This window comes from Oscarella lobularis, chromosome 1 (genome assembly GCF_947507565.1).
Source record: "Oscarella lobularis chromosome 1, ooOscLobu1.1, whole genome shotgun sequence".
Taxonomy (NCBI): Eukaryota; Metazoa; Porifera; class Homoscleromorpha; order Homosclerophorida; family Oscarellidae; genus Oscarella; species Oscarella lobularis.
The window spans coordinates 3144485-3164907 of record NC_089175.1 but is presented as its reverse complement, the minus strand read 5'-3'; the positions used below and the strand labels follow the sequence as shown (position 1 = coordinate 3164907).

Genomic DNA, 20423 nt, shown 5'->3' with positions numbered 1-20423 from the left:
GGCAAGTGGTGTACGTACTCCGCCGGCAGGCGGTGTATATATTACGGCAAGTGGTGTACGTACTCCGCCGGTAGGCGGTGTATATATTACGGCAAGTGGTGTACGTACTCCGCTGGCAGGCGGTGTATATATTCGGGCAAGTGGTGTACGTACTCCGCCGGCAGGCGGTGTATATATTCGGGCAAGTGGTGTACGTACTCCGCCGGCAGGCGGTGTATATATTACGGCAAGTGGTGTACGTACTCCGCCGGCAGGCGGTGTATATATTACGGCACGTGGTGTACGTACTCCGCTGGCAGGCGGTGTATATATTCCGGCAAGTGGTGTACGTACTCCGCCGGCAGGCGGTGTATATATTACGGCAAGTGGTGTACGTACTCCGCCGGCAGGCGGTGTATATATTACGGCAAGTGCTGTATATATTCCGGCAGGCGGTGTATATATTGCGGCAAGTCGTGTACGTACTCCGCCGGCAGGCGGTGTATATATTCCGGCAAGTGGTGTACGTACTCCGCCGGCAGGCGGTGTATATATTCCGGCAAGTGGTGTACGTACTCCGCCGGCAGGCGGTGTATATATTACGGCACGTGGTGTACGTACTCCGCTGGCAGGCGGTGTATATATTCCGGCAAGTGGTGTATATATTCCGGCAAGCGGTGTATATATTACGGCAAGTGGTGTATATATTCCGGCAGGCGGTGTATATATTACGGCAAGTGGTGTACGTACTCCGCTGGCAGGCGGTGTATATATTACGGCAAGTGCTGTATATATTCCGGCAGGCGGTGTATATATTACGGCAAGTGGTGTATATATTCCGGCAGGCGGTGTATATATTACGGCAAGTGGTGTACGTACTCCGCCGGCAGGCGGTGTATATATTACGGCAAGTGCTGTATATATTCCGGCAGGCGGTGTATATATTACGGCAAGTGGTGTATATATTCCGGCAGGCGGTGTATATATTACGGCAAGTGGTGTACGTACTCCGCTGGCAGGCGGTGTATATATTCGGGCAAGTGGTGTACGTACTCCGCCGGTAGGCGGTGTATATATTCCGGCAAGTGGTGTACGTACTCCGCCGGTAGGCGATGTATATATTCCGGCAAGTGGTGTACGTACTCCGCCGGCAGGCGGTGTATATATTCGGGCAAGTGGTGTACGTACTCCGCCGGCAGGCGGTGTATATATTACGGCAAGTGGTGTACGTACTCCGCCGGCAGGCGGTGTATATATTACGGCACGTGGTGTACGTACTCCGCTGGCAGGCGGTGTATATATTCCGGCAAGTGGTGTACGTACTCCGCCGGCAGGCGGTGTATATATTACGGCAAGTGCTGTATATATTCCGGCAGGCGGTGTATATATTCCTGCAAGTGGTGTACGTACTCCGCCGGTAGGCGATGTATATATTACGCCAAGTAGTGTACGTACTCCGCCGGTAGGCGATGTATATATTACGGCAAGTGGTGTACGTACTCCGCTGGCAGGCGGTGTATATATTCCTGCAAGTGGTGTACGTACTCCGCCGGCAGGCGGTGTATATATTCCTGCAGGTGGTGTACGTACTCCGCCGGCAGGCGGTGTATATATTCCGGTAGGCGGTGTATATATTACGGCAAGTGGTGTACGTACTCCGCCGGCAGGCGGTGTATATATTCCGGCAAGTGGTGTACGTACTCCGCAGGCAGGCGGTGTATATATTACGGCAAGTGGTGTACGTACTCCGCCGGCAGGCGGTGTATATATTACGGCAAGTAGTGTACGTACTCCGCCGGTAGGCGATGTATATATTACGGCAAGTGGTGTACGTACTCCGCCGGTAGGCGATGTATATATTACGGCAAGTGGTGTACGTACTCCGCTGGCAGGCGGTGTATATATTCCTGCAAGTGGTGTACGTACTCCGCCGGCAGGCGGTGTATATATTCCGGTAGGCGGTGTATATATTACGGCAAGTGGTGTACGTACTCCGCCGGCAGGCGGTGTATATATTCCGGCAAGCGGTGTATATATTACGGCAAGTGGTGTATATATTCCGGCAGGCGGTGTATATATTACGGCAAGTGGTGTATATATTCCGGCAGGCGGTGTATATATTACGGCAAGTGGTGTACGTACTCCGCCGGCAGGCGGTGTATATATTACGGCACGTGGTGTACGTACTCCGCTGGCAGGCGGTGTATATATTCCGGCAAGTGGTGTACGTACTCCGCCGGCAGGCGGTGTATATATTACGGCAAGTGGTGTACGTACTCCGCCGGCAGGCGGTGTATATATTACGGCAAGTGCTGTATATATTCCGGCAGGCGGTGTATATATTACGGCAAGTGGTGTATATATTCCGGCAGGCGGTGTATATATTACGGCAAGTGGTGTACGTACTCCGCTGGCAGGCGGTGTATATATTCCTGCAAGTGGTGTACGTACTCCGCCGGCAGGAGGTGTATATATTCCGGCAGGCGGTGTATATATTGCGGTAAGTGGCGTACGTACTCCGCCGGTAGGCGGTGTATATATTACGGCAAGTGGTGTACGTACTCCGCTGGCAGGCGGTGTATATATTCGGGCAAGTGGTGTACGTACTCCGCCGGCAGGCGGTGTATATATTCGGGAAGTGGTGTACGTACTCCGCCGGCAGGCGATGTATATATTCCGGCAAGTGGTGTACGTACTCCGCCGGCAGGCGATGTATATATTCGGGCAAGTGGTGTACGTACTCCGCCGGCAGGCGGTGTATATATTACGGCAAGTGGTGTACGTACTCCGCCGGCAGGCGGTGTATATATTACGGCACGTGGTGTACGTACTCCGCTGGCAGGCGGTGTATATATTCCGGCAAGTGGTGTACGTACTCCGCCGGCAGGCGGTGTATATATTACGGCAAGTGGTGTACGTACTCCGCCGGCAGGCGGTGTATATATTACGGCAAGTGCTGTATATATTCCGGCAGGCGGTGTATATATTACGGCAAGTGGTGTACGTACTCCGCCGGCAGGCGGTGTATATATTCCGGCAAGTGGTGTACGTACTCCGCCGGCAGGCGGTGTATATATTCCGGCAAGTGGTGTACGTACTCCGCCGGCAGGCGGTGTATATATTACGGCAAGTGGTGTACGTACTCCGCTGGCAGGCGGTGTATATATTACGGCAAGTGCTGTATATATTCCGGCAGGCGGTGTATATATTCCGGCAAGTGGTGTACGTACTCCGCCGGCAGGCGGTGTATATATTACGGCAAGTGGTGTACGTACTCCGCCGGCAGGCGGTGTATATATTACGGCAAGTGCTGTATATATTCCGGCAAGCGGTGTATATATTACGGCAAGTGGTGTATATATTCCGGCAGGCGGTGTATATATTCCGGCAAGTGGTGTACGTACTCCGCCGGTAGGCGGTGTATATATTACGGCAAGTGGTGTACGTACTCCGCCGGCAGGCGGTGTATATATTACGGCAAGTGGTGTACGTACTCCGCCGGCAGGCGGTGTATATATTACGGCACGTGGCGTACGTACTCCGCCGGTAGGCGGTGTATATATTACGGCAAGTGGTGTACGTACTCCGCTGGCAGGCGGTGTATATATTCGGGCAAGTGGTGTACGTACTCCGCCGGCAGGCGGTGTATATATTCGGGCAAGTGGTGTACGTACTCCGCCGGCAGGCGGTGTATATATTACGGCAAGTGGTGTACGTACTCCGCCGGCAGGCGGTGTATATATTACGGCACGTGGTGTACGTACTCCGCTGGCAGGCGGTGTATATATTCCGGCAAGTGGTGTACGTACTCCGCCGGCAGGCGGTGTATATATTACGGCAAGTGGTGTACGTACTCCGCCGGCAGGCGGTGTATATATTACGGCAAGTGCTGTATATATTCCGGCAGGCGGTGTATATATTACGGCAAGTCGTGTACGTACTCCGCCGGCAGGCGGTGTATATATTCCGGCAAGTGGTGTACGTACTCCGCCGGCAGGCGGTGTATATATTCCGGCAAGTGGTGTACGTACTCCGCCGGCAGGCGGTGTATATATTCCGGCACGTGGTGTACGTACTCCGCTGGCAGGCGGTGTATATATTCCGGCAAGTGGTGTACGTACTCCGCCGGCAGGCGGTGTATATATTACGGCACGTGGTGTACGTACTCCGCTGGCAGGCGGTGTATATATTCCGGCAAGTGGTGTACGTACTCCGCCGGCAGGCGGTGTATATATTACGGCACGTGGTGTACGTACTCCGCTGGCAGGCGGTGTATATATTCCGGCAAGTGGTGTATATATTCCGGCAAGCGGTGTATATATGGCGGTGTACGTACCTTCGATTGAAAGAGACACACGAACTTTCCAGAATGGAGGCGATGAGAACTTGGCGAAGAGCGACGTGATTCAGCTTGTGATGCGTCGATCGCAAAGCGATGTAGTGCTTGTTCGTCGAACGTGGTCTCGATTCTTCGACATTTCCTCAGTTGGTTTCCCAAAGGGAGATCCCGCTCCCCGTTTCCTGTTCATTCTCGACGGCTGCGGAGTCTTTGTCTTTCCTTTGCTGTCCATGGTCCTTTTCAGCCGACTCCTTCTTCATTTCGACGTCTTTCCGTGCGTTGGACGCCTACACGTACGGGAATTGACATATGGATATAATCTTAACGAAAAATAACGAAAAAATATAAAGTAAAAATGGTCACAGTTAGCAAAATATCAGAAAACGATACCTTATACAAATAGCACAGCTTGCCAAAACGATAAAGAACAGAAATAAAAATAAAAAAAACTGGTTACTTACGTCCATATAGGTCTTTGTATTTTGTTTTGATAACCGTTCGGTTAACGCCAACCTCCTCAAGCCAATGTAGAAGCTCACCTACAGTTGGTGATTTTGCTGTTTTCCACGAATCGAGCACCATCTTCATACGTAAGGGGTGGCTACCGCGGATCTGTTTGATTGCGTCCAAATCAATGACGCAAGCGCCAATTTCTTCCCAGAGTGATCCTCGGACGCGAGAGCACGCTGTTATCACCTGGTCCGTAAGCAACTCGTCGTCGCCGGGAAAAGAATCAGAATCTTTAGCGGGAGAATCGGAGTGTGCACCTGAAGCGAAGAAAGTTTGCTGAGAAACCGCGTCATGCTAAATATAAGAGATATTGAATATCCCACATTGCTGTCTAAATCATTACCTCTTGCTTCTCTTGCATGATCGCCTGGTCTGATACCAACTCATCGTCGTCGGAAAAAGAATCTTTAGCGGGAGAATCGGAGCGTGTACCCGAAGCGAAGAAAGTTTGCTGAGAAACAGGGTCATGCTAAATATAAGAGATATTGAATATCCCGCATTGCTTGTCTAAATAATTACCTCGTGCTTCTCTTCCATGATCACATGGTCTGACAACTCATCGTCGTCGGGAAAATACTCGGAGCGGGCACCTGTTGAAAAGCGAGTCGGAGGAGAATCCACAGAAACGGCTGTGCTCTAGTACGAGAGAAAGTCAAAAAGACATTCTTCTGATTGAAATGATTACCTTTGGCTTCTCTTCCATAATCACCAGGTCTCTAATAGACGAACGATTCCATTTTTCCGGGCGATTTGAAAACAAGAAATTATTGAAAGCCGCGGCATTGACCTTTTGATCGACTTCGCTCGATGAATAAATAGCCGGATCTTCGTCAAGTTGTTTGAGATGAGTACAGTCCAAATAGAACCAATTGAGTATGACACCCGGGCTTCTCTCATCGCACGCCTTCGCGATAATCGCTTTGAGCTCGTCGAGGAATTCTTTAGCCACTCTTTCGCAGTCGGCTTTGCTCGACCAGCGAAGAATGATGTCAATGCAGCAGTGCTCCTTCTTTATTCCGGATTCGATGAGGCATTCAATTACTTTGTCGCCGACAATTTTCACCAATTTTACGCCGTCCTTCCACGCCCGGTGGCTTACGTTTTCCAAAAAGAACGACATTGAAAGACGACGAATGACGACGGCGAGATGATGTCGACGCAACGCGCGCACTCGTATTGTTGGCCACGATACACGTCCAGCGTCGAATCTTCAACCCAGGCGTCGCGAGGAATTGAATCGTCAAGAAGTGCTGGAATCTGATACACTCCTGGCTCCTTTTCCATTGGAATGCACAGTTCCAAGTAGCGAAGAATTTCAATTGCTTCGTCGGCTGTCACCACAAATGGAGACGGGTTGCCCTTTTGCTTGAGATAATTTCCGAAATTCGTCAGAGCCGATTGGATATCTTTTTTTTGACGCTCTGCCGAATTTTGTGGCAGGCATAGCGACAACGAAATAGGGCGGAGCGAGAAGAGGACCGATCACACTGTGACAAAGCCAGATAGGCTGTAGGCAAATTCGACGACCAAGATTAATTATCTACGTAAACATAATATATGATTCACAAATAAATATATAAGATTTACTCACTATTCCAGACGAGTCTAGATACTCCACGGCCACTTTTTTCTCGTCCTCAGCCAATTTGATGCCAACTTTTTCAGCAACCCACTTTTCAAATTCATCAGCTGTCAGAAAATACGCCAGTGGATTCTTTCTCTTCTCATTGGGAAGAGAAAGATACTGCTCAATGGCATGGCACAGTTTAGGGACATCATCCGCTGTCTGTCGGTGTGCAAAGATAAATTTTAAAGATAAAGTACTAAAGACGACTCGGCTATTACCTCTAGCATTTTTTCGCGGATATATTTCAGTTTCTTTCGACAGTCGTTCATCCGATCTGATTGGCGCTTGCTGCAATCCATTTCAAGCACGCCTGAAATTTCAAAAGTGTCTCCAAATTCGTTTTGAAGAATTTCGGCGATTCGTTTCAGCTCGAACCTCACTTCAACTCCCGCCTCCTCATTGAAACCAATTAGATCAAGAAGGCGAATGCGTGATTTCAAGTGAGGCGGAAGCGTTCTCAATGCAGCTTTAGAGAATGCACACCAAAATCGTCCCTTTCTAGAAGACGAAGAATCATTTCTGACGTCATCTTTTCTCCTTTCTGAACAGGAAGGACAAGAATGAACAATGTATTGGACTTTTGAAAGAAGAGACCGTGTGCACTGTGGAATGTGGGTTGGGCCCCAAAGTCCCACGCCGATCCTTTGCCAACTCCAGGAATTTGGCAATTGTGAATTTCCACGCCCGGCGTACGATCTTCGTTCTTGGGTAGAGGTTGATTGAGTTGAAGAAGAGAATTCACGTACGTCGTTTTTCCCGCCATTTTGCTGCCAACTACGCAGAATTTAATAGAATCCGGACGAACCGTTTCTCGTTGAAGAACGGAAAATCGGGCGGCGTCCTATTAAAATAAATACATAAGGGAACTGAATCAAAATGATGACGTCGAAGGAGAGCTCGAATGTAACCATCACGTGCCACCTCATAAGGTGTCAATCCGTACTGAAATTCACGTTTATAGATTCTCTCTAATTTACAAGAAAATCACGTCACCTGATCTTGACACGTGACGTCACCCTTCTTAATCAATAGATCAATAACTGATGCGTCTACGCTTTGATAGCTTTTTGCAACCTTATGCAATGCATTTTGTTTTCTCTACAAAGATTTGAATAGAGAACGATTGAGAAATGAGAATTCTGACTAACCTTATTTCTGACAGAAAGGTCAGCTCCTAATTCAATTAGTTGCTGAATGGCAAGGAAAGAAGAATTATAATAACATGCGTCCAATAAGGGTGTCGTTCCCTCCTAAAATAGGATTAACAAACAAAAATGTAAAATATCGTAAGAATGCGACCTTATCAACAGAATTGATATCAATGCCTTTCTCAATGACAAGATATCGAAGAACATCTTTCACTTCGTCATCTTCACACTTGGCATGAAACAAAGCCGTCTTCCCTTCCTGAATAAAAAAGACGGCGATTTGTTGAATTTGTAGCAAATAAACAACATCTCACGTGATCTTTTGCTTGACAGTCAGCTCCTTTTTCACACAAGTAGCGAACTTTCGCTAAACGATTGATGTGACTTCGACACGCCCACATAAAAGGCGTTTCACCCCTCTGAAGATGAAATAAGAATAAAAGTATCACAAGTGAAATCTTCTAACCCTGTCGACGCTATTGATATCAGCGTTGTGTTCCACAAGCCATTTCATTCCAAAAATGTTTCCACTCTTGCAGGCATGATGCAGAGGAGTCCACCCATACTATTACAAATATTGTACGCTCGACTCGGCTTAGTTCGAGCAAAATGATGGAGAAATTTCATAGGCCGCAAAGAACGGCTGCTCCGAATCCCCGACTCGATACTTCCCTTCCCCATACACACACAAATCTAATCTCTATATGTTAATATATTTCGCAATAGCAATTTGGAATGGCATCATAGCGATTTGGGTGTTTCGTGGGAGCCTCGTAAAAAGGCATAGATTGGAATAGGAAAGAAATAGCCGTCAGAAAGATTAATAGGTATTGACGTCTCGCTCTGCCTCAGCGGATTCTCCCCCTCTAGAACTCCAACGCAGCTTTTCCCGCGTGCGTTCCACTACCACAGCTCGCGCTACCACCACTGCCCTTCGATCGACTGGCCGTCTCGGACGCGTCCGGCGGCAGGTAGAGCTTCTCGACGGCGAATTTCTTGCGATGCAACTTGAACGCCAAACTGGTTGTCTCCGGCAAGTGACATGCGAGAGAATTCAGACGAGAAAGACGACGAATGTGAAAAAGACCTACGAGAAATAACTGCTCATAAAATTCATATACCATATATATATATATATATACATTTAGGTTTGGGTGTACTGATACTCTCTCTCTCTCTCTCTCTCTCTCTCTCTCTCTCCACACCGTGATAGTCTTTATAAACGGGATTCTTTTCTTTTTCCGAGCCTTCAAATGACTCCAGATGAACTGCGACGTCGCTGAGATGCTCGACTCGTCGAACGAACGCTTCGTCCTATAAACGTAGAATAAATTAAACTCGTAGAGTCATTGTTTTATTTGTTGATTACGCGAAATAGATGCGTTGGTATGGTAACGAGAGCCACAGCATAGGACGATCTGACCAGACCGCGAAGTCGATAAATAAATCTCAATACAGACGTTTTGTTTGTCGTGTCGCTCCATAGTGGAGATCCAAGCGAATGAATTCCTATTCTCAGTACATCGTTTCTACGTCACAGGACCATGAGATTATTTCACGCATATGTATGCACAAAAAACGGCCTTACTTCTACAGAGGGAATAGTTCTGTATTTCCCTTTATCCATACAAGCACTAAGGCTATCGATGAGATGATCACATCGATGATCGGAACTAGAACAATAAACTCTATTTGCTCCCTCTCTCTCTCTCTCTTGGTAGACCACTTACTTGCAATCGAATATGTCCACGGAAGTTTTCTCGACCTCCCTCGCGTCCATGCAGCGACTCAGATCAAAGGAATGACCGAATTGAGCTGATGCGGATTGCTTCATCATAATATAAGAGATACCAATAATCAAATGCTAATCAAGAGGTTCTTTGCACCTCGGGTAAATCTCGATATCGCCACGCTATCTTCATATCGTCCTTCGACTCCTGAGACTTCTCCGTGTCGCTGCACAAGGCAGGAAGCGTCTAAAGAATTCAAAGCACGTGTCTCAAATAAAGACAATAAAAAATATTAAAATTATATAATAATATTTTCACCTCGATCAGTTCTACTCCAGTCGATTTGACGGCGCCGCTTGCTACGTACGCGCCGTGACCGAAGACGACGCCCTCGGCGAAGAAATATCGGAGTAGAATTTCGGGGTAGGACGAGTGCGCGTCCTCTTCTGCGGAAAACGAGCTATTTCCTTGCTTTGCACGCTGCGATTTCACCTACCAATTAGAAGCACCGTTCCTACTGCTAATCCTCCGCCTAGAAGATGGAGATGAAGCGCGTTTTCGAGGGCATCAAACGTATTTCTGAATCGATCTCGCTAACCGATGGCCTGATCGGCAGAGGGGACTCCCGTCGAGACGAGGAGTTGACCGTTTTGCACGGAGAGACGCGTTCCGCGCGGCAGAGCCGTCGCGCGACGCCGAAAGGCCGGTTTCGTCTTCTCCATGCGTGGGATCACGTGCACGTGCAGGTTATGAGCCGACCACCGCAAACGCAGTTTGCGAGCCCATATAACGGCGAGGGAGGCTCTCTCTCTCTTTCTCTATGCGTGGGTATGTACGCGTGTACACTCCCGTACCCACATACCTACACATACAATAAACTTCAAAGCCAGTATCGTATGTAGGACTGAGCTGCAGGACTGATATACATGTATATACAACAGCGTAAATATATAATATTGTAACGCGAAATTTTATGACGTCACATTATCTAAGGCGTCCTGTAAGCGGTGGGAGGCTATGCATGATGGCCAACACCAGGCCATCATTCTCTAGTATGTACATGTGATTTGTGCAATGGATACTTTGCGGGCGGCATGCGTAATTTACGCATGCCGCAGCGCGTCGCCCACTCCTCCACTAAACGAATTGCAACTGTAGTCCTTGGGCCGTTAGTAAACGTCGCTCGACGCTGAAAATCTCTTCTTCAATCAAGTTCAATGACACAGAAAATTCTTGCTATTTTTCTAGCTGCGACTTGGATCGTACTCGTCGGTTTGTTCATCGCTGAAAAAAGATTACCCTGTCCTAAAAACAGAATGAGAGACGCCCAACAGAAAACTCTACGGGCCCTGATGAGATACGTGACAAAAAGGGAATGCGAGGAACGCTGGAGCCGTCTCCCGGCCCCATTCGGAGGCAAAGAGAGAAAAGAAAACACGGATCCGGCCGACTTCACATCTTGCGGTGCTCTGTTCAACATGCTTCGCACTTGCGTCGTTCTAGCGACGCCCGATTACGGACTCGAACCTCTGCCCAACTACTACATTGCGGCGGATCATCGCGAGGCGGCGCCGTCGCTTACTAGTGACGGACCGTCTTTTGACAACAAGTATCGACAAGCGCACATCGGATTCGTACACCTGCCGAAGACGGGCGGAACGTCGGTGGAATCGCTTCTGAAAAGAACGGTGAGGGGAAGGTATAGCGGCGTTCGAAACTGCGCGGGGTTTGCTGCAGCCGCCGCATACAATCTGCTATCGTACACTGAACCCGACAAAGTGACGCTTCAAAATGCGATTCTATTTACAATGGAAGAGAGAGCGAATCGAACGGCCGCTTATCGTCGTGTCAAGACGGAGGCGACTGTACGGCAAGTTCTAACTTCGAAACGAAATTTCGGCCTGCACAATTTTTTCAGTGTGAAAGGATCGAGGGAGTTTCTCTATTTCGTTTGGTTTCGCGAGCCCATATCTAAACTCCTCTCTTTCTATCACTATCTCAGGTCGCCCAAAGGATCAAAAGGGGCAAAAGGTCATGTTTATTCCGTAGTGGTTGCCAGGGAGTCGAATACTTTGACTCAATTTGTGCATCATCCTCATATACGACGAGTACCCCAGTTAAACAACCACTTTGTTAGACTGCTTACCTTCGGAGAGTTTCCCGAGTTGGACAGTCAATTCGACGACATGCCTGAATCCATTGCATCGACGAGTCATTCTCTTCCCGAGATTAAGGAGGAGCACTATCTTGCAGCTAGACGAAATATTGTCAATAAAGTTGCATTTATTGGAATAACGGAAGAATTTACCCTTTCGCAGCAAATGCTCTGTTTCATGTTAGGCATCAAGTGTCCACAGAAATCCGTAAAGGTGAACGTCAACAAGCACAAAGAAGTGCCACTTGGAGACAAAGAGAGAAAAATTTTAGAAGATCTCAACTACTGGGACATACGGCTTTATAAAGATGCACTGAGCATTTTTGAAAAGCAGAAAAAGGCCTATTTCAAAATGACAAACAAGAAACTACCCTAGCCAAAACAAGGACACAGTCAATCGCGTATATGTGAGCAGAACACTTACGTTCCAACCATAATATACACGTTTTCTTGCTTTGTTTTCTACTCCTACCTCGTACTCGTGAATCACGTGCACTCGCCTATTCTCCCTACATGCATCGCTTTCCTCGCTACTTTGGCGGGCTTCTATTGCTCGTCGTCGTCGTCGAAGCGATGCCGTCGCAGCCGAACACGTTCGTATTCGACGGCGTCGCACTGCTCGACCTCAAGCGACGCATAGCGAACGGTCAAACGCGCGGCGACGAGCTCAAAAGCTACGGTCATCTCATCGAACGCGCCAACAAAAACATGAAGAATGGACCGTAGGCATCTCCACGTATACATGTATATCGTTTCATATAGTAGACGTATCGCGCGACAGATACAGCGTGATGACGAAGCCCACGACGCCGCCCAGCGGAGACAAGCACGACTACGAGAGCTTAGCGACTTACTAGTATATATTACCTTTTTCCTCAATGCGTGTTCACACTGCTTTTCTCCATATATACAGCTGGCCGTGCAACAACGCGACGTTCACGCCGGCGCCGAACTGCAATCAGATGCTGAAACCGAGCTGCGATCTGACGACGTGTCTGCCGTGGGTCGGCAGGGACGGACATCGAAATCCGTGCGGGGATAATTTCGACAAGGTTCCCATGGACGATATGATTAGCACTGTACAGGCGAGTAATTAAAACTACATGTACGATTATTAGGACTCACCTGAACATCTCTTTTGCTTAGATTCTTAGTGCTGCCTATTTCTTTTCCGGCAATGAATCGTACGCCGAACGCGCGGCTCTTCTCCTGCGCACGTGGTTTCTCGACGCGTCGACGGCAATGAATCCGAATTTGAATTTCTCGTCGGTATGGTAACGAGAGCTACGGCATCAGACGATCTGACCATAGATATAATATATTATATCTATGATCTGACCAGACCGATAAAGAAATCTCAATATACCGGTAGATATTTTGTTCGTCGTGTCGCTCTATAGTGGAGATCCAAGCGAATGAATTCCTATTCTCAGTACATCACGTTTCTACCTCACGAGACCATGAGATCAATTCACGCGTATGCACAAAAAAGCTTACTTCTACAGAGGAAATAGCGGTGCCGTATTTCCCTTTATCTATACAAGCACTAAGGCTATCAATGAGATGATCACATCGATGATCGGGACTAGAACAAGATAGAGATATTCATTAAACTGTATTTGCTCCATTAGAGATCTCGCCCCCTCTTGGTAGACTACTTACTTGCAATCGAATATGTCCACGGAAGTTATCTTGACCTCCTTCGAGTCCATGCAGCGACTCAGATCGAAGGAATGGCCGAATTGCGCTGATGCGGATTGTTTCATCTTAATATGAGAGATACCAATAATCAAATGCTAATCAAGAGGTTCTTTGCACCTCGGGTAAATCTCGATATCGCCACGCTATCTTCATATCGTCCTTCGACTCCTGAGACTTCTCCGTGTCGCTGCACAAAGCAGGAAGCGTCTAAAGAATTCAAAGCACGTGTCTCAAATAAAGACAATCTAAAGAATACAAAGCACGTGTCTCAAATAAAGACAATAAAAAATATTAAAATTTTATAGTAATATTTTTACCTCGATCAGTTCTACTCCAGTCGATTTGACGGCGCCGCTTGCTACGTATGCGCCGTGACCGGAGACGACGCCCTCGGCGAAGAAATATCGGATAGAATTTCGGAGAAGGACGAGTGCGCGTCCTCTTCTGCGTAAAAAAGGCCATTTCCTTGCCCTGCACGCTGCGATCTCGCCTACCAATTAGAAGCACCGTTCCTACTGCTAATCCTCCGCCTAGAAGATAAAGAAGAAGCGCGCTTTCGAGGACATCAAAGGTTTTTCTGAATCGATCTCGCTAACCGATGGCCTGATCGGCAGAGGGCACTCCCGTCGAGACGAGGAGTTGACTGTTTTGCACGTTCCGCGCGGCAGAGCCGTCGCGCGACGCCGAAAAACCGGTTTTTCGTCTTTTCCATGCGTGGGTCACGTGCACGTACAGAGTAATGGGTGCATTCCTTTTGCTGCGCCTGCTCCTCCACTAGCATATTCAGTGTTAGGCCTTGAGCGTCGCTCGACTCCGAAAATCTCTTATTTATGACAGAGAAATTTCTTGCTATCCTTCTAGCTGCGACTGGGTTCGTACTCGTCGGTTGGTTCCTCACTGAAAAAAGATTACCCTGTCCCAAAAACAGAATAAGAGACGTACAACAGAATACCCTACGGGCCCTGATGAGATACGTGGCAAAAAGGGAATGCGAGGAACGCTGGAGCCGTCTCCCGGCCCCATTCGGAGGCAAAGAGAGAAAAGAAAACACGGATCCGGCCGACTTCACATCTTGCGGTGCTCTGTTCAACATGCTTCGCACTTGCGTCGTTCTAGCGACGCCCGATTACGGACTCGAACCTCTGCCCAACTACTACATTGCGGCGGATCATCGCGAGGCGGCGCCGTCGCTTACTAGTGACGGACCGTCTTTTGACAACAAGTATCGACAAGCGCACATCGGATTCGTACACCTGCCGAAGACGGGCGGAACGTCGGTGGAATCGCTTCTGAAAAGAACGGTGAGGGGAAGGTATAGCGGCGTTCGAAACTGCGCGGGGTTTGCTGCAGCCGCCGCATACAATCTGCTATCGTACACTGAACCCGACAAAGTGACGCTTCAAAATGCGATTCTATTTACAATGGAAGAGAGAGCGAATCGAACGGCCGCTTATCGTCGTGTCAAGAGGGAGGCGACTGTACGACAAGTTCTAACTTCGAAACGAAATTTCGGCTTGCACAATTTTTTCAGTGTGAAAGGATCGCGGGAGTTTCTCTATTTCGTTTGGTTTCGCGAGCCCATGTCGAAACTCCTCTCTTTCTATCACTATCTCAGGTCGCCCAAAGGATCAAAAGGGGGCAAAAGGTCATGTTTATTCCGTAGTGGTTGCCGGGGAGTCGAATACTTTGACTGAATTGGTGCATCATCCTCACATACGACGAGCACCTCAGTTTAACAACCACTTTGTCAGACTGCTTACCTTCGGAGAGTTTCCCGAGTTGGACAGTCAATTCGACGACATGCCTGAGTCAATTGCATCGATGAATCGTTCTCTTCCCGAGATTAGAGAGGAGCACTATCTTGCAGCTAAACGAAATATTGCCAATAAATTCGCATTTATTGGTATAATGGAAGAATTTACCCTTTCGCAGCAAATGCTCTGTTTCATGTTAGGCATCAAGTATTCACAGCAACCCTTTAAAGCAAATGCCAACAAGCACGAAGAAATGCCACTTGGAGACAAAGAGAGAAAAATTCTAGAAGATCTCAACTACTGGGACATACAGCTCTACGAAGATGCACTGAGCATTTTTGAAAAGCAGAAAAAGGCCTATTTCAAAATGACAAACGAGAAACTACCCTAGCCAAAACAAGGACACAGTCAATCGCGTATATGTGAGCAGAACACTTACGTTCCAACCATAATATACACGTTTTCTTGCTTTGTTTTCTACTCCTACCTCGTACTCGTGAATCACGTGCACTCGCCTATTCTCCCTACATGCATCGCTTTCCTCGCTACTTTGGCGGGCTTCTATTGCTCGTCGTCGTCGTCGTCGAGGCGATGCCGTCGCAGCCGAACACGTTCGTATTCGACGGCGTCGCACTGCTCGACCTCAAGCGACGCATAGCGAACGGTCAATCGCGCGGCGACGAGCTCAAAAGCTACGGTCATCTCATCGAACGCGCCAACAAAAACATGAAGAATGGACCGTAGGCATCTCCACGTATACATGTATATCGTTTCATAGTAGACGTATCGCGCGACAGATACAGCGTGATGACGAAGCCCACGACGCCGCCCAGCGGAGACAAGCACGACTACGAGAGCTTAGCGACTTACTAGTATATATTACCTTTTTCCTCAATGCGTGTTCACACTGCTTTTCTCCATATATACAGCTGGCCGTGCAACAACGCGACGTTCACGCCGGCGCCGAACTGCAATCAGACGCTGAAACCGAGCTGCGATTTGACGACGTGTCTGCCGTGGGTCGGCAGGGACGGACATCGAAATCCGTGCGGGGATAATTTCGACAAGGTTCCCATGGACGATATGATTAGCACTGTACAGGCGAGTAATTAAAACTACCTGTACGATTATTAGGACTCACCTGAACATCTCTTAGATTCTTAGTGCTGCCTATTTCTTTTCCGGCAATGAATCGTACGCCGAACGCGCGGCTCTTCTCCTGCGCACGTGGTTTCTCGACGCGTCGACGGCAATGAATCCGAATTTGAATTTCTCTTCGATTCGACCCGGTATCAACAATGGAAGTTCGTCGGGCGTCATCGACATTCAGTGAGGAATCTGATATAGGGAAAAAGGGAGGGAGATCGACGATTACAATAACGTTTCTCTATAGCGACCTTTATATCGTTGTCGAGTCGGTCGGCCTTATTGGCGATTCCGACGCGTGGACAACGGACGATCAGTGTCGATTGAAGACGACGTGGTTTCGCGAGATGCTTCGCTGGCTTATCGAGACGCCGTTCGGTAAGGACGCTAATATGAAACGGAACAACCACGGAACATGGTAGAATATTTTATAAATAAAAATATTCTTTTTTAGTCATCTAGTGAGGCTTTACGTTTATATAGGTCTGATGTCGTTCGTTCGTCGTTTGCGCTGTTTAGTGACGACACGGTGACGGCGAAAGAAATCGCAGAAAGGGTGAAAATGTTTTTATCTATGCATATAGTTGGAGTCCGCTCATCTAACGTCACTTTATACATACGTCTTTAGGTTATCAGTAATAGGATTATGACGCAGATCGAACCCAACGGCCAAATGCCATATGTATGTAAATAATCAAATAATCAAAAATAATTAATTAAAAAAGCTCGATTTCAGGAAGATAATAGGACTAATGCAGCGACCTATTCCTGTATGAATATCAGAGTAAGTTCTTACCGTCTTCGCGTCGTGATTTCGAATTTTTTTCCCCCGCCCTCTTTTTTCTATAGGCTCTGTTTAATCTGGCTCGTCTTGCGTCGTTTTCCGGCGTCGAGCTCTTCAATTACACGAGCAAAGACGGACGAGGAATTCGTCAGGCGTTCGAATACCTCATTCCCTTCGCCGTGGGAAAACAACCGTGGCCTTTCAAAGAAATCAATAACAATTTCAGCTGGGGCGAAATGATCGACCTGTTTCGCCGAGCCGCCAACGCCTATCAGTATCCGCCCTACGAGGAAATGATAAGCCAGCTGCCGTCAAGCGACGTCGACGCGACGGGAGTCGGCTTGCCGGACGAAGACGACAAGTATCTCACCGACATGCTCTTTCCCAAGCAATTCTATTGAGACTCACTATTATAGCACTGACTTCCCCCAACCCCACCAAAAAAGTTTAAAAATAAAATCACAAATACACCTTTTTCTGACGTTTCACTTTGTGCTTCGATCGAGCGGCGAGCAAAGCTAACCTGGGGGCCAGACCTTCGCTTGGGCCCCCAGACTAAGCAAGGGTCTGGCCACGGATCCCTAGAGCGAAGCTAAGACGATTCCGCAATGCTTCCTCGCTCTCCCTCTTTTTCTTCACCTTGACCATCCGAAATGTCTTCGGTCGACAGACGAATTCCTAGCTAGCAGTAAGCAGAGCATAGCAGTCACCATTCGATATCTGAAGCAGATCTATCTAAAGCCGGGAATTCTATGCGCGCGCGAAGAAGAACATGCGTCTCAATGCAAAAAATCCTAATTACCCAAAAGGCAAACCTACAACAGATTTCTATAACACGCAGTTCAAACATGAAGAGAGTCGTTTTTTTACTGCATTATTGCATGAAGTCTTCATTCGTTCAAATACACAGCCAGTTCAAACAGATGGAACTGAAACGTTTCGAAGGTGTGCTCTCTGCATACTTTGAAATGAAGACCTTCACTGAGCTTCAATTTTTGACGGTACTCATATGTCATTGAAAACGTGCTAACGTATACAATTCCAGCTGTAGCATTGGGATGAATTTCAAGGCGAATGCTCCAGTTACTAGTAGCTTGAGGTGGAGGAAAGTCCCCACTACCTTCGTCATATACACAAAGGCCAACTGAATCCCTGCCGCCAAAAGGTCTAATCTGGTTCGCGCTCCAAGGCCAAAAGCCAGCGCAGTAATTGTTGTCGCAGATTTGAATAATGGGGCTGCTCTTGACGGGGTACGTCGCAAAGAAGCCAGTCTGAACGACGTAGGCTTTTGTGTCGTCTAGAACTTTAGCTTCAATCAATTCGACCTTTGACACAGTATCAGATTGGCTTCTATATCTCACGCCGAGTGCGCAATCTGACTTACGTCGAACAGCGCGCTGAAATTGGCTGGTCCAGTGCTGAATTCGATAGTTTGTCCGGACACTGAAGATGGCGTTTCCGTAAAATTAGCGTGTCTTTCGAGCCACAGAGGAGACATGTAACGGTACAACAGTAGTGCTGAACTTGACGCGCTCTATATGACGGTCTGTCATTTGAAAAACGCTTAGGAGTCAATCTTGATGCTTACCTGAGGTGGTGACGCAGATGTTGGAGAGGCGTCGGTCTGGAAGCAATCAACGGTGGAATATAACGGGGGGAAAAACCCGCCACCCGGTCTCCTAAGACTCCTAACTTACCCTCTCTCCGTGACTGACAACGCCTGCCGTCTTTTCGCGGAGTTGAACGTAGTCGTCATATGGAAGGCACACGGTGGGTCCCGACGATGATACAAGTGAAGCGGAAGCACCATCGTCATCCGTGCATCCAGCGTCTGACGCTGACCCCCGGAGCAAGAAACTTGAAACAATGATCAGCAGCAACAGGGACGATATCATTTTTCAGTCAGATAACTGGCGCGCGAGGAAGCTTCAGAAAAAGAGGTCACGGATATGGAAGCGATGCCTCGGCCCTTTATAGTTCATAGATAAATATATGTATATGGTTGCTACAGGCAATAGTGTTTTTTCTGTATCAATGAGTAGGAGGGTCCTCTCAGCGTCGAATCGTCGACGCTTCTGCTAAAATTCTACTCTCAACTCCATTTCCCCGTCAACATTAATTAAATTTATCGTTGCGCGAGACTACGCTCGGAAGCCAAATACACTTCGTTCCAGCAAAAGGATGGAGAAATTTTGTGGCTTGTACGCCGCAAAGAACGGCTGTTCTGAATGTTTCGGATCCTCTGGCTTGATAGGTAGGTGAGCTCTGATGATTCAGATGCCAAACGTATGACTGTCGATTCTTTTCGTTCGGAAAGACACCCAAGGTGGTAGAGTGCTAAATTAATAATATACTTTCTACATATTCAATGCTTACCCAATCTCCTAGATTATTTCGTCGTCCCTCGCCTGACGCATGCCTGATCATGCGTTGCTTTTCTCATGTACGGTAGCCAATTCGACGTCCTTCGTTTCAAGAGACTATCAGTGAAATTTTTTAGTCTTTTCAAGCAAAGCACATCAGTGCGGTAAAGGTCTGTGATCAGGCAGCTTTCGCCAAAGTGACGTCGAAGATTGCTCCTAACGAGCCAATTTTGAACTTACTCCTATGCACAGATCGTCCTCGTGGTCAATTTTTTTGATTTTTAAAAGTAACACTGGAAATCTACAAAAATAGATACTATAATAGCAAATGATACGGAGAACTTCCTACGCGCAGCGCACGCAAACACAGGGGGGAAAAAAAGCTCACGGTCAAACGCCAAGCAGCAAAGACACGTTGGCAAGAATCAGAATGAAAAGAACAGAACAGGTGACCACTCGGCCGCTCGACGCAGTCGTAGGAATCCGTGTAGTTACAATCGGCGCACTGGTCAACGCGGCTACAAAAAATAAACGCAGATATGCAAAATCGATATACTGTAGATTGAAAACGCGGAGCCTTATTACGCGTTTCCGTCTCCACGGTGATTGTCGCCGGTGGACCCGTCAAATTTGCGTTCTTGGCTCTCACTTCGACGTTGTAGCGAGTGGCAGGCATGAGATTATTCACCGTTCTACGTAGCTCCGATTGTTCGGGCAGTATTTGGTAATCGCCTCCGTTCGCGCTCTCCGCTCGATACTGAACGATGTAGACTAGACTGGAGGCGCCTCCGTCATTCATTGGTTTTTTCCACGTGACGGTGATCGAAGTCGCAGTGGTTTCGTTCTTCGTGAAGTCTAGAGGCTCGGTGGGAGCTTTCGAAGGAGAACAGATGTCGAACTAAGCGTCTTAGGATAACGGAAGCTGGCGTACCGTTGCCTGCGACGAGCGAGACAACTGCTGATGCCAGAAGAAGAGAAACGATCATGTTCATTTTGTTCGTCCCCCGACGACGACTGGCGCGACTGGGTGAAGTCCAACGAAGTGCCCCAGGGAACTCCCCAGGGAGTCCCCAATCGTGCCTAGCGCGCGCATTGAGTATCTTTGCTCAAATACTTTCTACGCTTTGTTATTGTGTCTGGTTTTTATCGCGACGCTGCACGTAGTCAATTTGCTATCAAAGCACCGA

The 20423-nt window shown here is 48.0% G+C and overlaps 5 protein-coding genes, 1 long non-coding RNA gene and 1 pseudogene across 7 annotated transcripts; 2 read left to right on the top strand and 5 right to left on the bottom strand.

Annotated features, from left to right (window-relative positions):
- Window positions 1–4616: 4616 nt before the first annotated feature.
- LOC136190591 (death-associated protein kinase 1-like) lies at window positions 4617–8361 on the bottom strand. The gene is made up of 13 exons (XM_065978809.1): window positions 8070–8361; window positions 7918–8022; window positions 7755–7862; window positions 7604–7705; window positions 7449–7553; window positions 7377–7397; window positions 7050–7296; window positions 6674–6996; window positions 6420–6614; window positions 5514–6368; window positions 5348–5464; window positions 5172–5297; window positions 4617–5122 (listed from the first exon to the last, which is right to left on the bottom strand). Exons 1-10 carry the CDS (start codon window positions 8115–8117, stop codon window positions 6144–6146), a joined length of 1479 nt encoding a protein of 492 aa, XP_065834881.1. The 5' UTR covers window positions 8118–8361; the 3' UTR covers window positions 4617–5122; window positions 5172–5297; window positions 5348–5464; window positions 5514–6143.
- Window positions 8362–8464: 103 nt separating this feature from the next.
- LOC136190600 (elongator complex protein 4-like) lies at window positions 8465–10105 on the bottom strand (annotated as a pseudogene).
- Window positions 10106–10504: 399 nt separating this feature from the next.
- On the bottom strand, window positions 10505–13913 carry LOC136190435 (elongator complex protein 4-like). Of its 2 annotated transcripts, none has more exons than XM_065978588.1 (11): window positions 13786–13913; window positions 13684–13719; window positions 13507–13633; window positions 13307–13434; window positions 13151–13254; window positions 12986–13073; window positions 12855–12933; window positions 12614–12789; window positions 12356–12565; window positions 11642–11732; window positions 10505–11586 (listed from the first exon to the last, which is right to left on the bottom strand). In XM_065978588.1, the coding sequence occupies exons 4-7, from the start codon at window positions 13340–13342 to the stop codon at window positions 12883–12885; spliced, it is 279 nt and encodes a 92-aa protein (XP_065834660.1). In that variant the 5' UTR covers window positions 13343–13434; window positions 13507–13633; window positions 13684–13719; window positions 13786–13913; the 3' UTR covers window positions 10505–11586; window positions 11642–11732; window positions 12356–12565; window positions 12614–12789; window positions 12855–12882. The 2 variants fall into 2 exon arrangements, with proteins under 2 accessions (XP_065834660.1, XP_065834668.1); XM_065978596.1 differs by having other exon boundaries at window positions 13307–13396.
- On the top strand, window positions 11900–12860 carry LOC136190450 (uncharacterized). Its single transcript, XM_065978604.1, has 4 exons — window positions 11900–12210; window positions 12270–12344; window positions 12402–12573; window positions 12635–12860. Exons 1-4 carry the CDS (start codon window positions 12002–12004, stop codon window positions 12764–12766), a joined length of 588 nt encoding a protein of 195 aa, XP_065834676.1. The 5' UTR covers window positions 11900–12001; the 3' UTR covers window positions 12767–12860.
- A 730-nt stretch (window positions 13914–14643) lies between the features above and the next one.
- On the bottom strand, window positions 14644–15503 carry LOC136190457 (uncharacterized). Its single transcript, XR_010670561.1, has 3 exons — window positions 15112–15503; window positions 14950–15056; window positions 14644–14897 (listed from the first exon to the last, which is right to left on the bottom strand). It is a non-coding gene; the product is annotated as an uncharacterized lncRNA (long non-coding RNA).
- LOC136190426 (uncharacterized) lies at window positions 15370–17338 on the top strand. The gene is made up of 9 exons (XM_065978577.1): window positions 15370–15683; window positions 15741–15815; window positions 15873–16044; window positions 16100–16272; window positions 16337–16507; window positions 16573–16645; window positions 16718–16771; window positions 16826–16873; window positions 16939–17338. The coding sequence occupies exons 1-9, from the start codon at window positions 15472–15474 to the stop codon at window positions 17272–17274; spliced, it is 1314 nt and encodes a 437-aa protein (XP_065834649.1). The 5' UTR covers window positions 15370–15471; the 3' UTR covers window positions 17275–17338.
- Window positions 17339–17762: 424 nt separating this feature from the next.
- LOC136199780 (uncharacterized) lies at window positions 17763–20310 on the bottom strand. Its single transcript, XM_065990075.1, has 9 exons — window positions 20168–20310; window positions 19822–20109; window positions 19625–19754; window positions 19477–19537; window positions 19250–19422; window positions 18571–19174; window positions 18462–18497; window positions 18258–18407; window positions 17763–18198 (listed from the first exon to the last, which is right to left on the bottom strand). Exons 6-9 carry the CDS (start codon window positions 18766–18768, stop codon window positions 17764–17766), a joined length of 819 nt encoding a protein of 272 aa, XP_065846147.1. The 5' UTR covers window positions 18769–19174; window positions 19250–19422; window positions 19477–19537; window positions 19625–19754; window positions 19822–20109; window positions 20168–20310; the 3' UTR covers window position 17763.
- Window positions 20311–20423: the final 113 nt, after the last annotated feature.

Excerpts from the sequence above, each read along its gene's own strand:
- LOC136190591 (XM_065978809.1), bottom strand. The coding sequence starts at position 8,117 with ATGAAATGGCTTGTGGAACACAACGCTGATATCAATAGCGTCGACAGG. Across the intron at positions 8,023-8,069 it reads ATATCAATAGCGTCGACAGG|AGGGGTGAAACGCCTTTTAT; the intron begins GTTAGAAGATTT and ends TTTCATCTTCAG. Across the intron at positions 7,297-7,376 it reads ACGGATTGACACCTTATGAG|GACGCCGCCCGATTTTCCGT; the intron begins GTGGCACGTGAT and ends TTATTTTAATAG.
- LOC136190450 (XM_065978604.1), top strand. The coding sequence starts at position 12,002 with ATGCATCGCTTTCCTCGCTACTTTGGCGGGCTTCTATTGCTCGTCGTC. Across the intron at positions 12,211-12,269 it reads AAAAACATGAAGAATGGACC|ATACAGCGTGATGACGAAGC; the intron begins GTAGGCATCTCC and ends ATCGCGCGACAG. Across the intron at positions 12,574-12,634 it reads ATATGATTAGCACTGTACAG|ATTCTTAGTGCTGCCTATTT; the intron begins GCGAGTAATTAA and ends TCTTTTGCTTAG.
- LOC136190435 (XM_065978588.1), bottom strand. The coding sequence starts at position 13,342 with ATGAAGATAGCGTGGCGATATCGAGATTTACCCGAG. Across the intron at positions 13,255-13,306 it reads GATATCGAGATTTACCCGAG|ATGAAACAATCCGCATCAGC; the intron begins GTGCAAAGAACC and ends TCTCATATTAAG. Across the intron at positions 12,934-12,985 it reads CCGCTATTTCCTCTGTAGAA|AAACGTGATGTACTGAGAAT; the intron begins GTAAGCTTTTTT and ends CTCGTGAGGTAG.
- LOC136190426 (XM_065978577.1), top strand. The coding sequence starts at position 15,472 with ATGCATCGCTTTCCTCGCTACTTTGGCGGGCTTCTATTGCTCGTCGTC. Across the intron at positions 16,646-16,717 it reads CGAAAGAAATCGCAGAAAGG|GTTATCAGTAATAGGATTAT; the intron begins GTGAAAATGTTT and ends ATACGTCTTTAG. Across the intron at positions 16,772-16,825 it reads CCAACGGCCAAATGCCATAT|GAAGATAATAGGACTAATGC; the intron begins GTATGTAAATAA and ends GCTCGATTTCAG.
- LOC136199780 (XM_065990075.1), bottom strand. The coding sequence starts at position 18,768 with ATGATATCGTCCCTGTTGCTGCTGATCATTGTTTCAAGTTTCTTGCTC. Across the intron at positions 18,498-18,570 it reads TTGTCAGTCACGGAGAGAGG|ACCGACGCCTCTCCAACATC; the intron begins GTAAGTTAGGAG and ends GATTGCTTCCAG. Across the intron at positions 18,408-18,461 it reads CATCTGCGTCACCACCTCAG|AGCGCGTCAAGTTCAGCACT; the intron begins GTAAGCATCAAG and ends ACCGTCATATAG.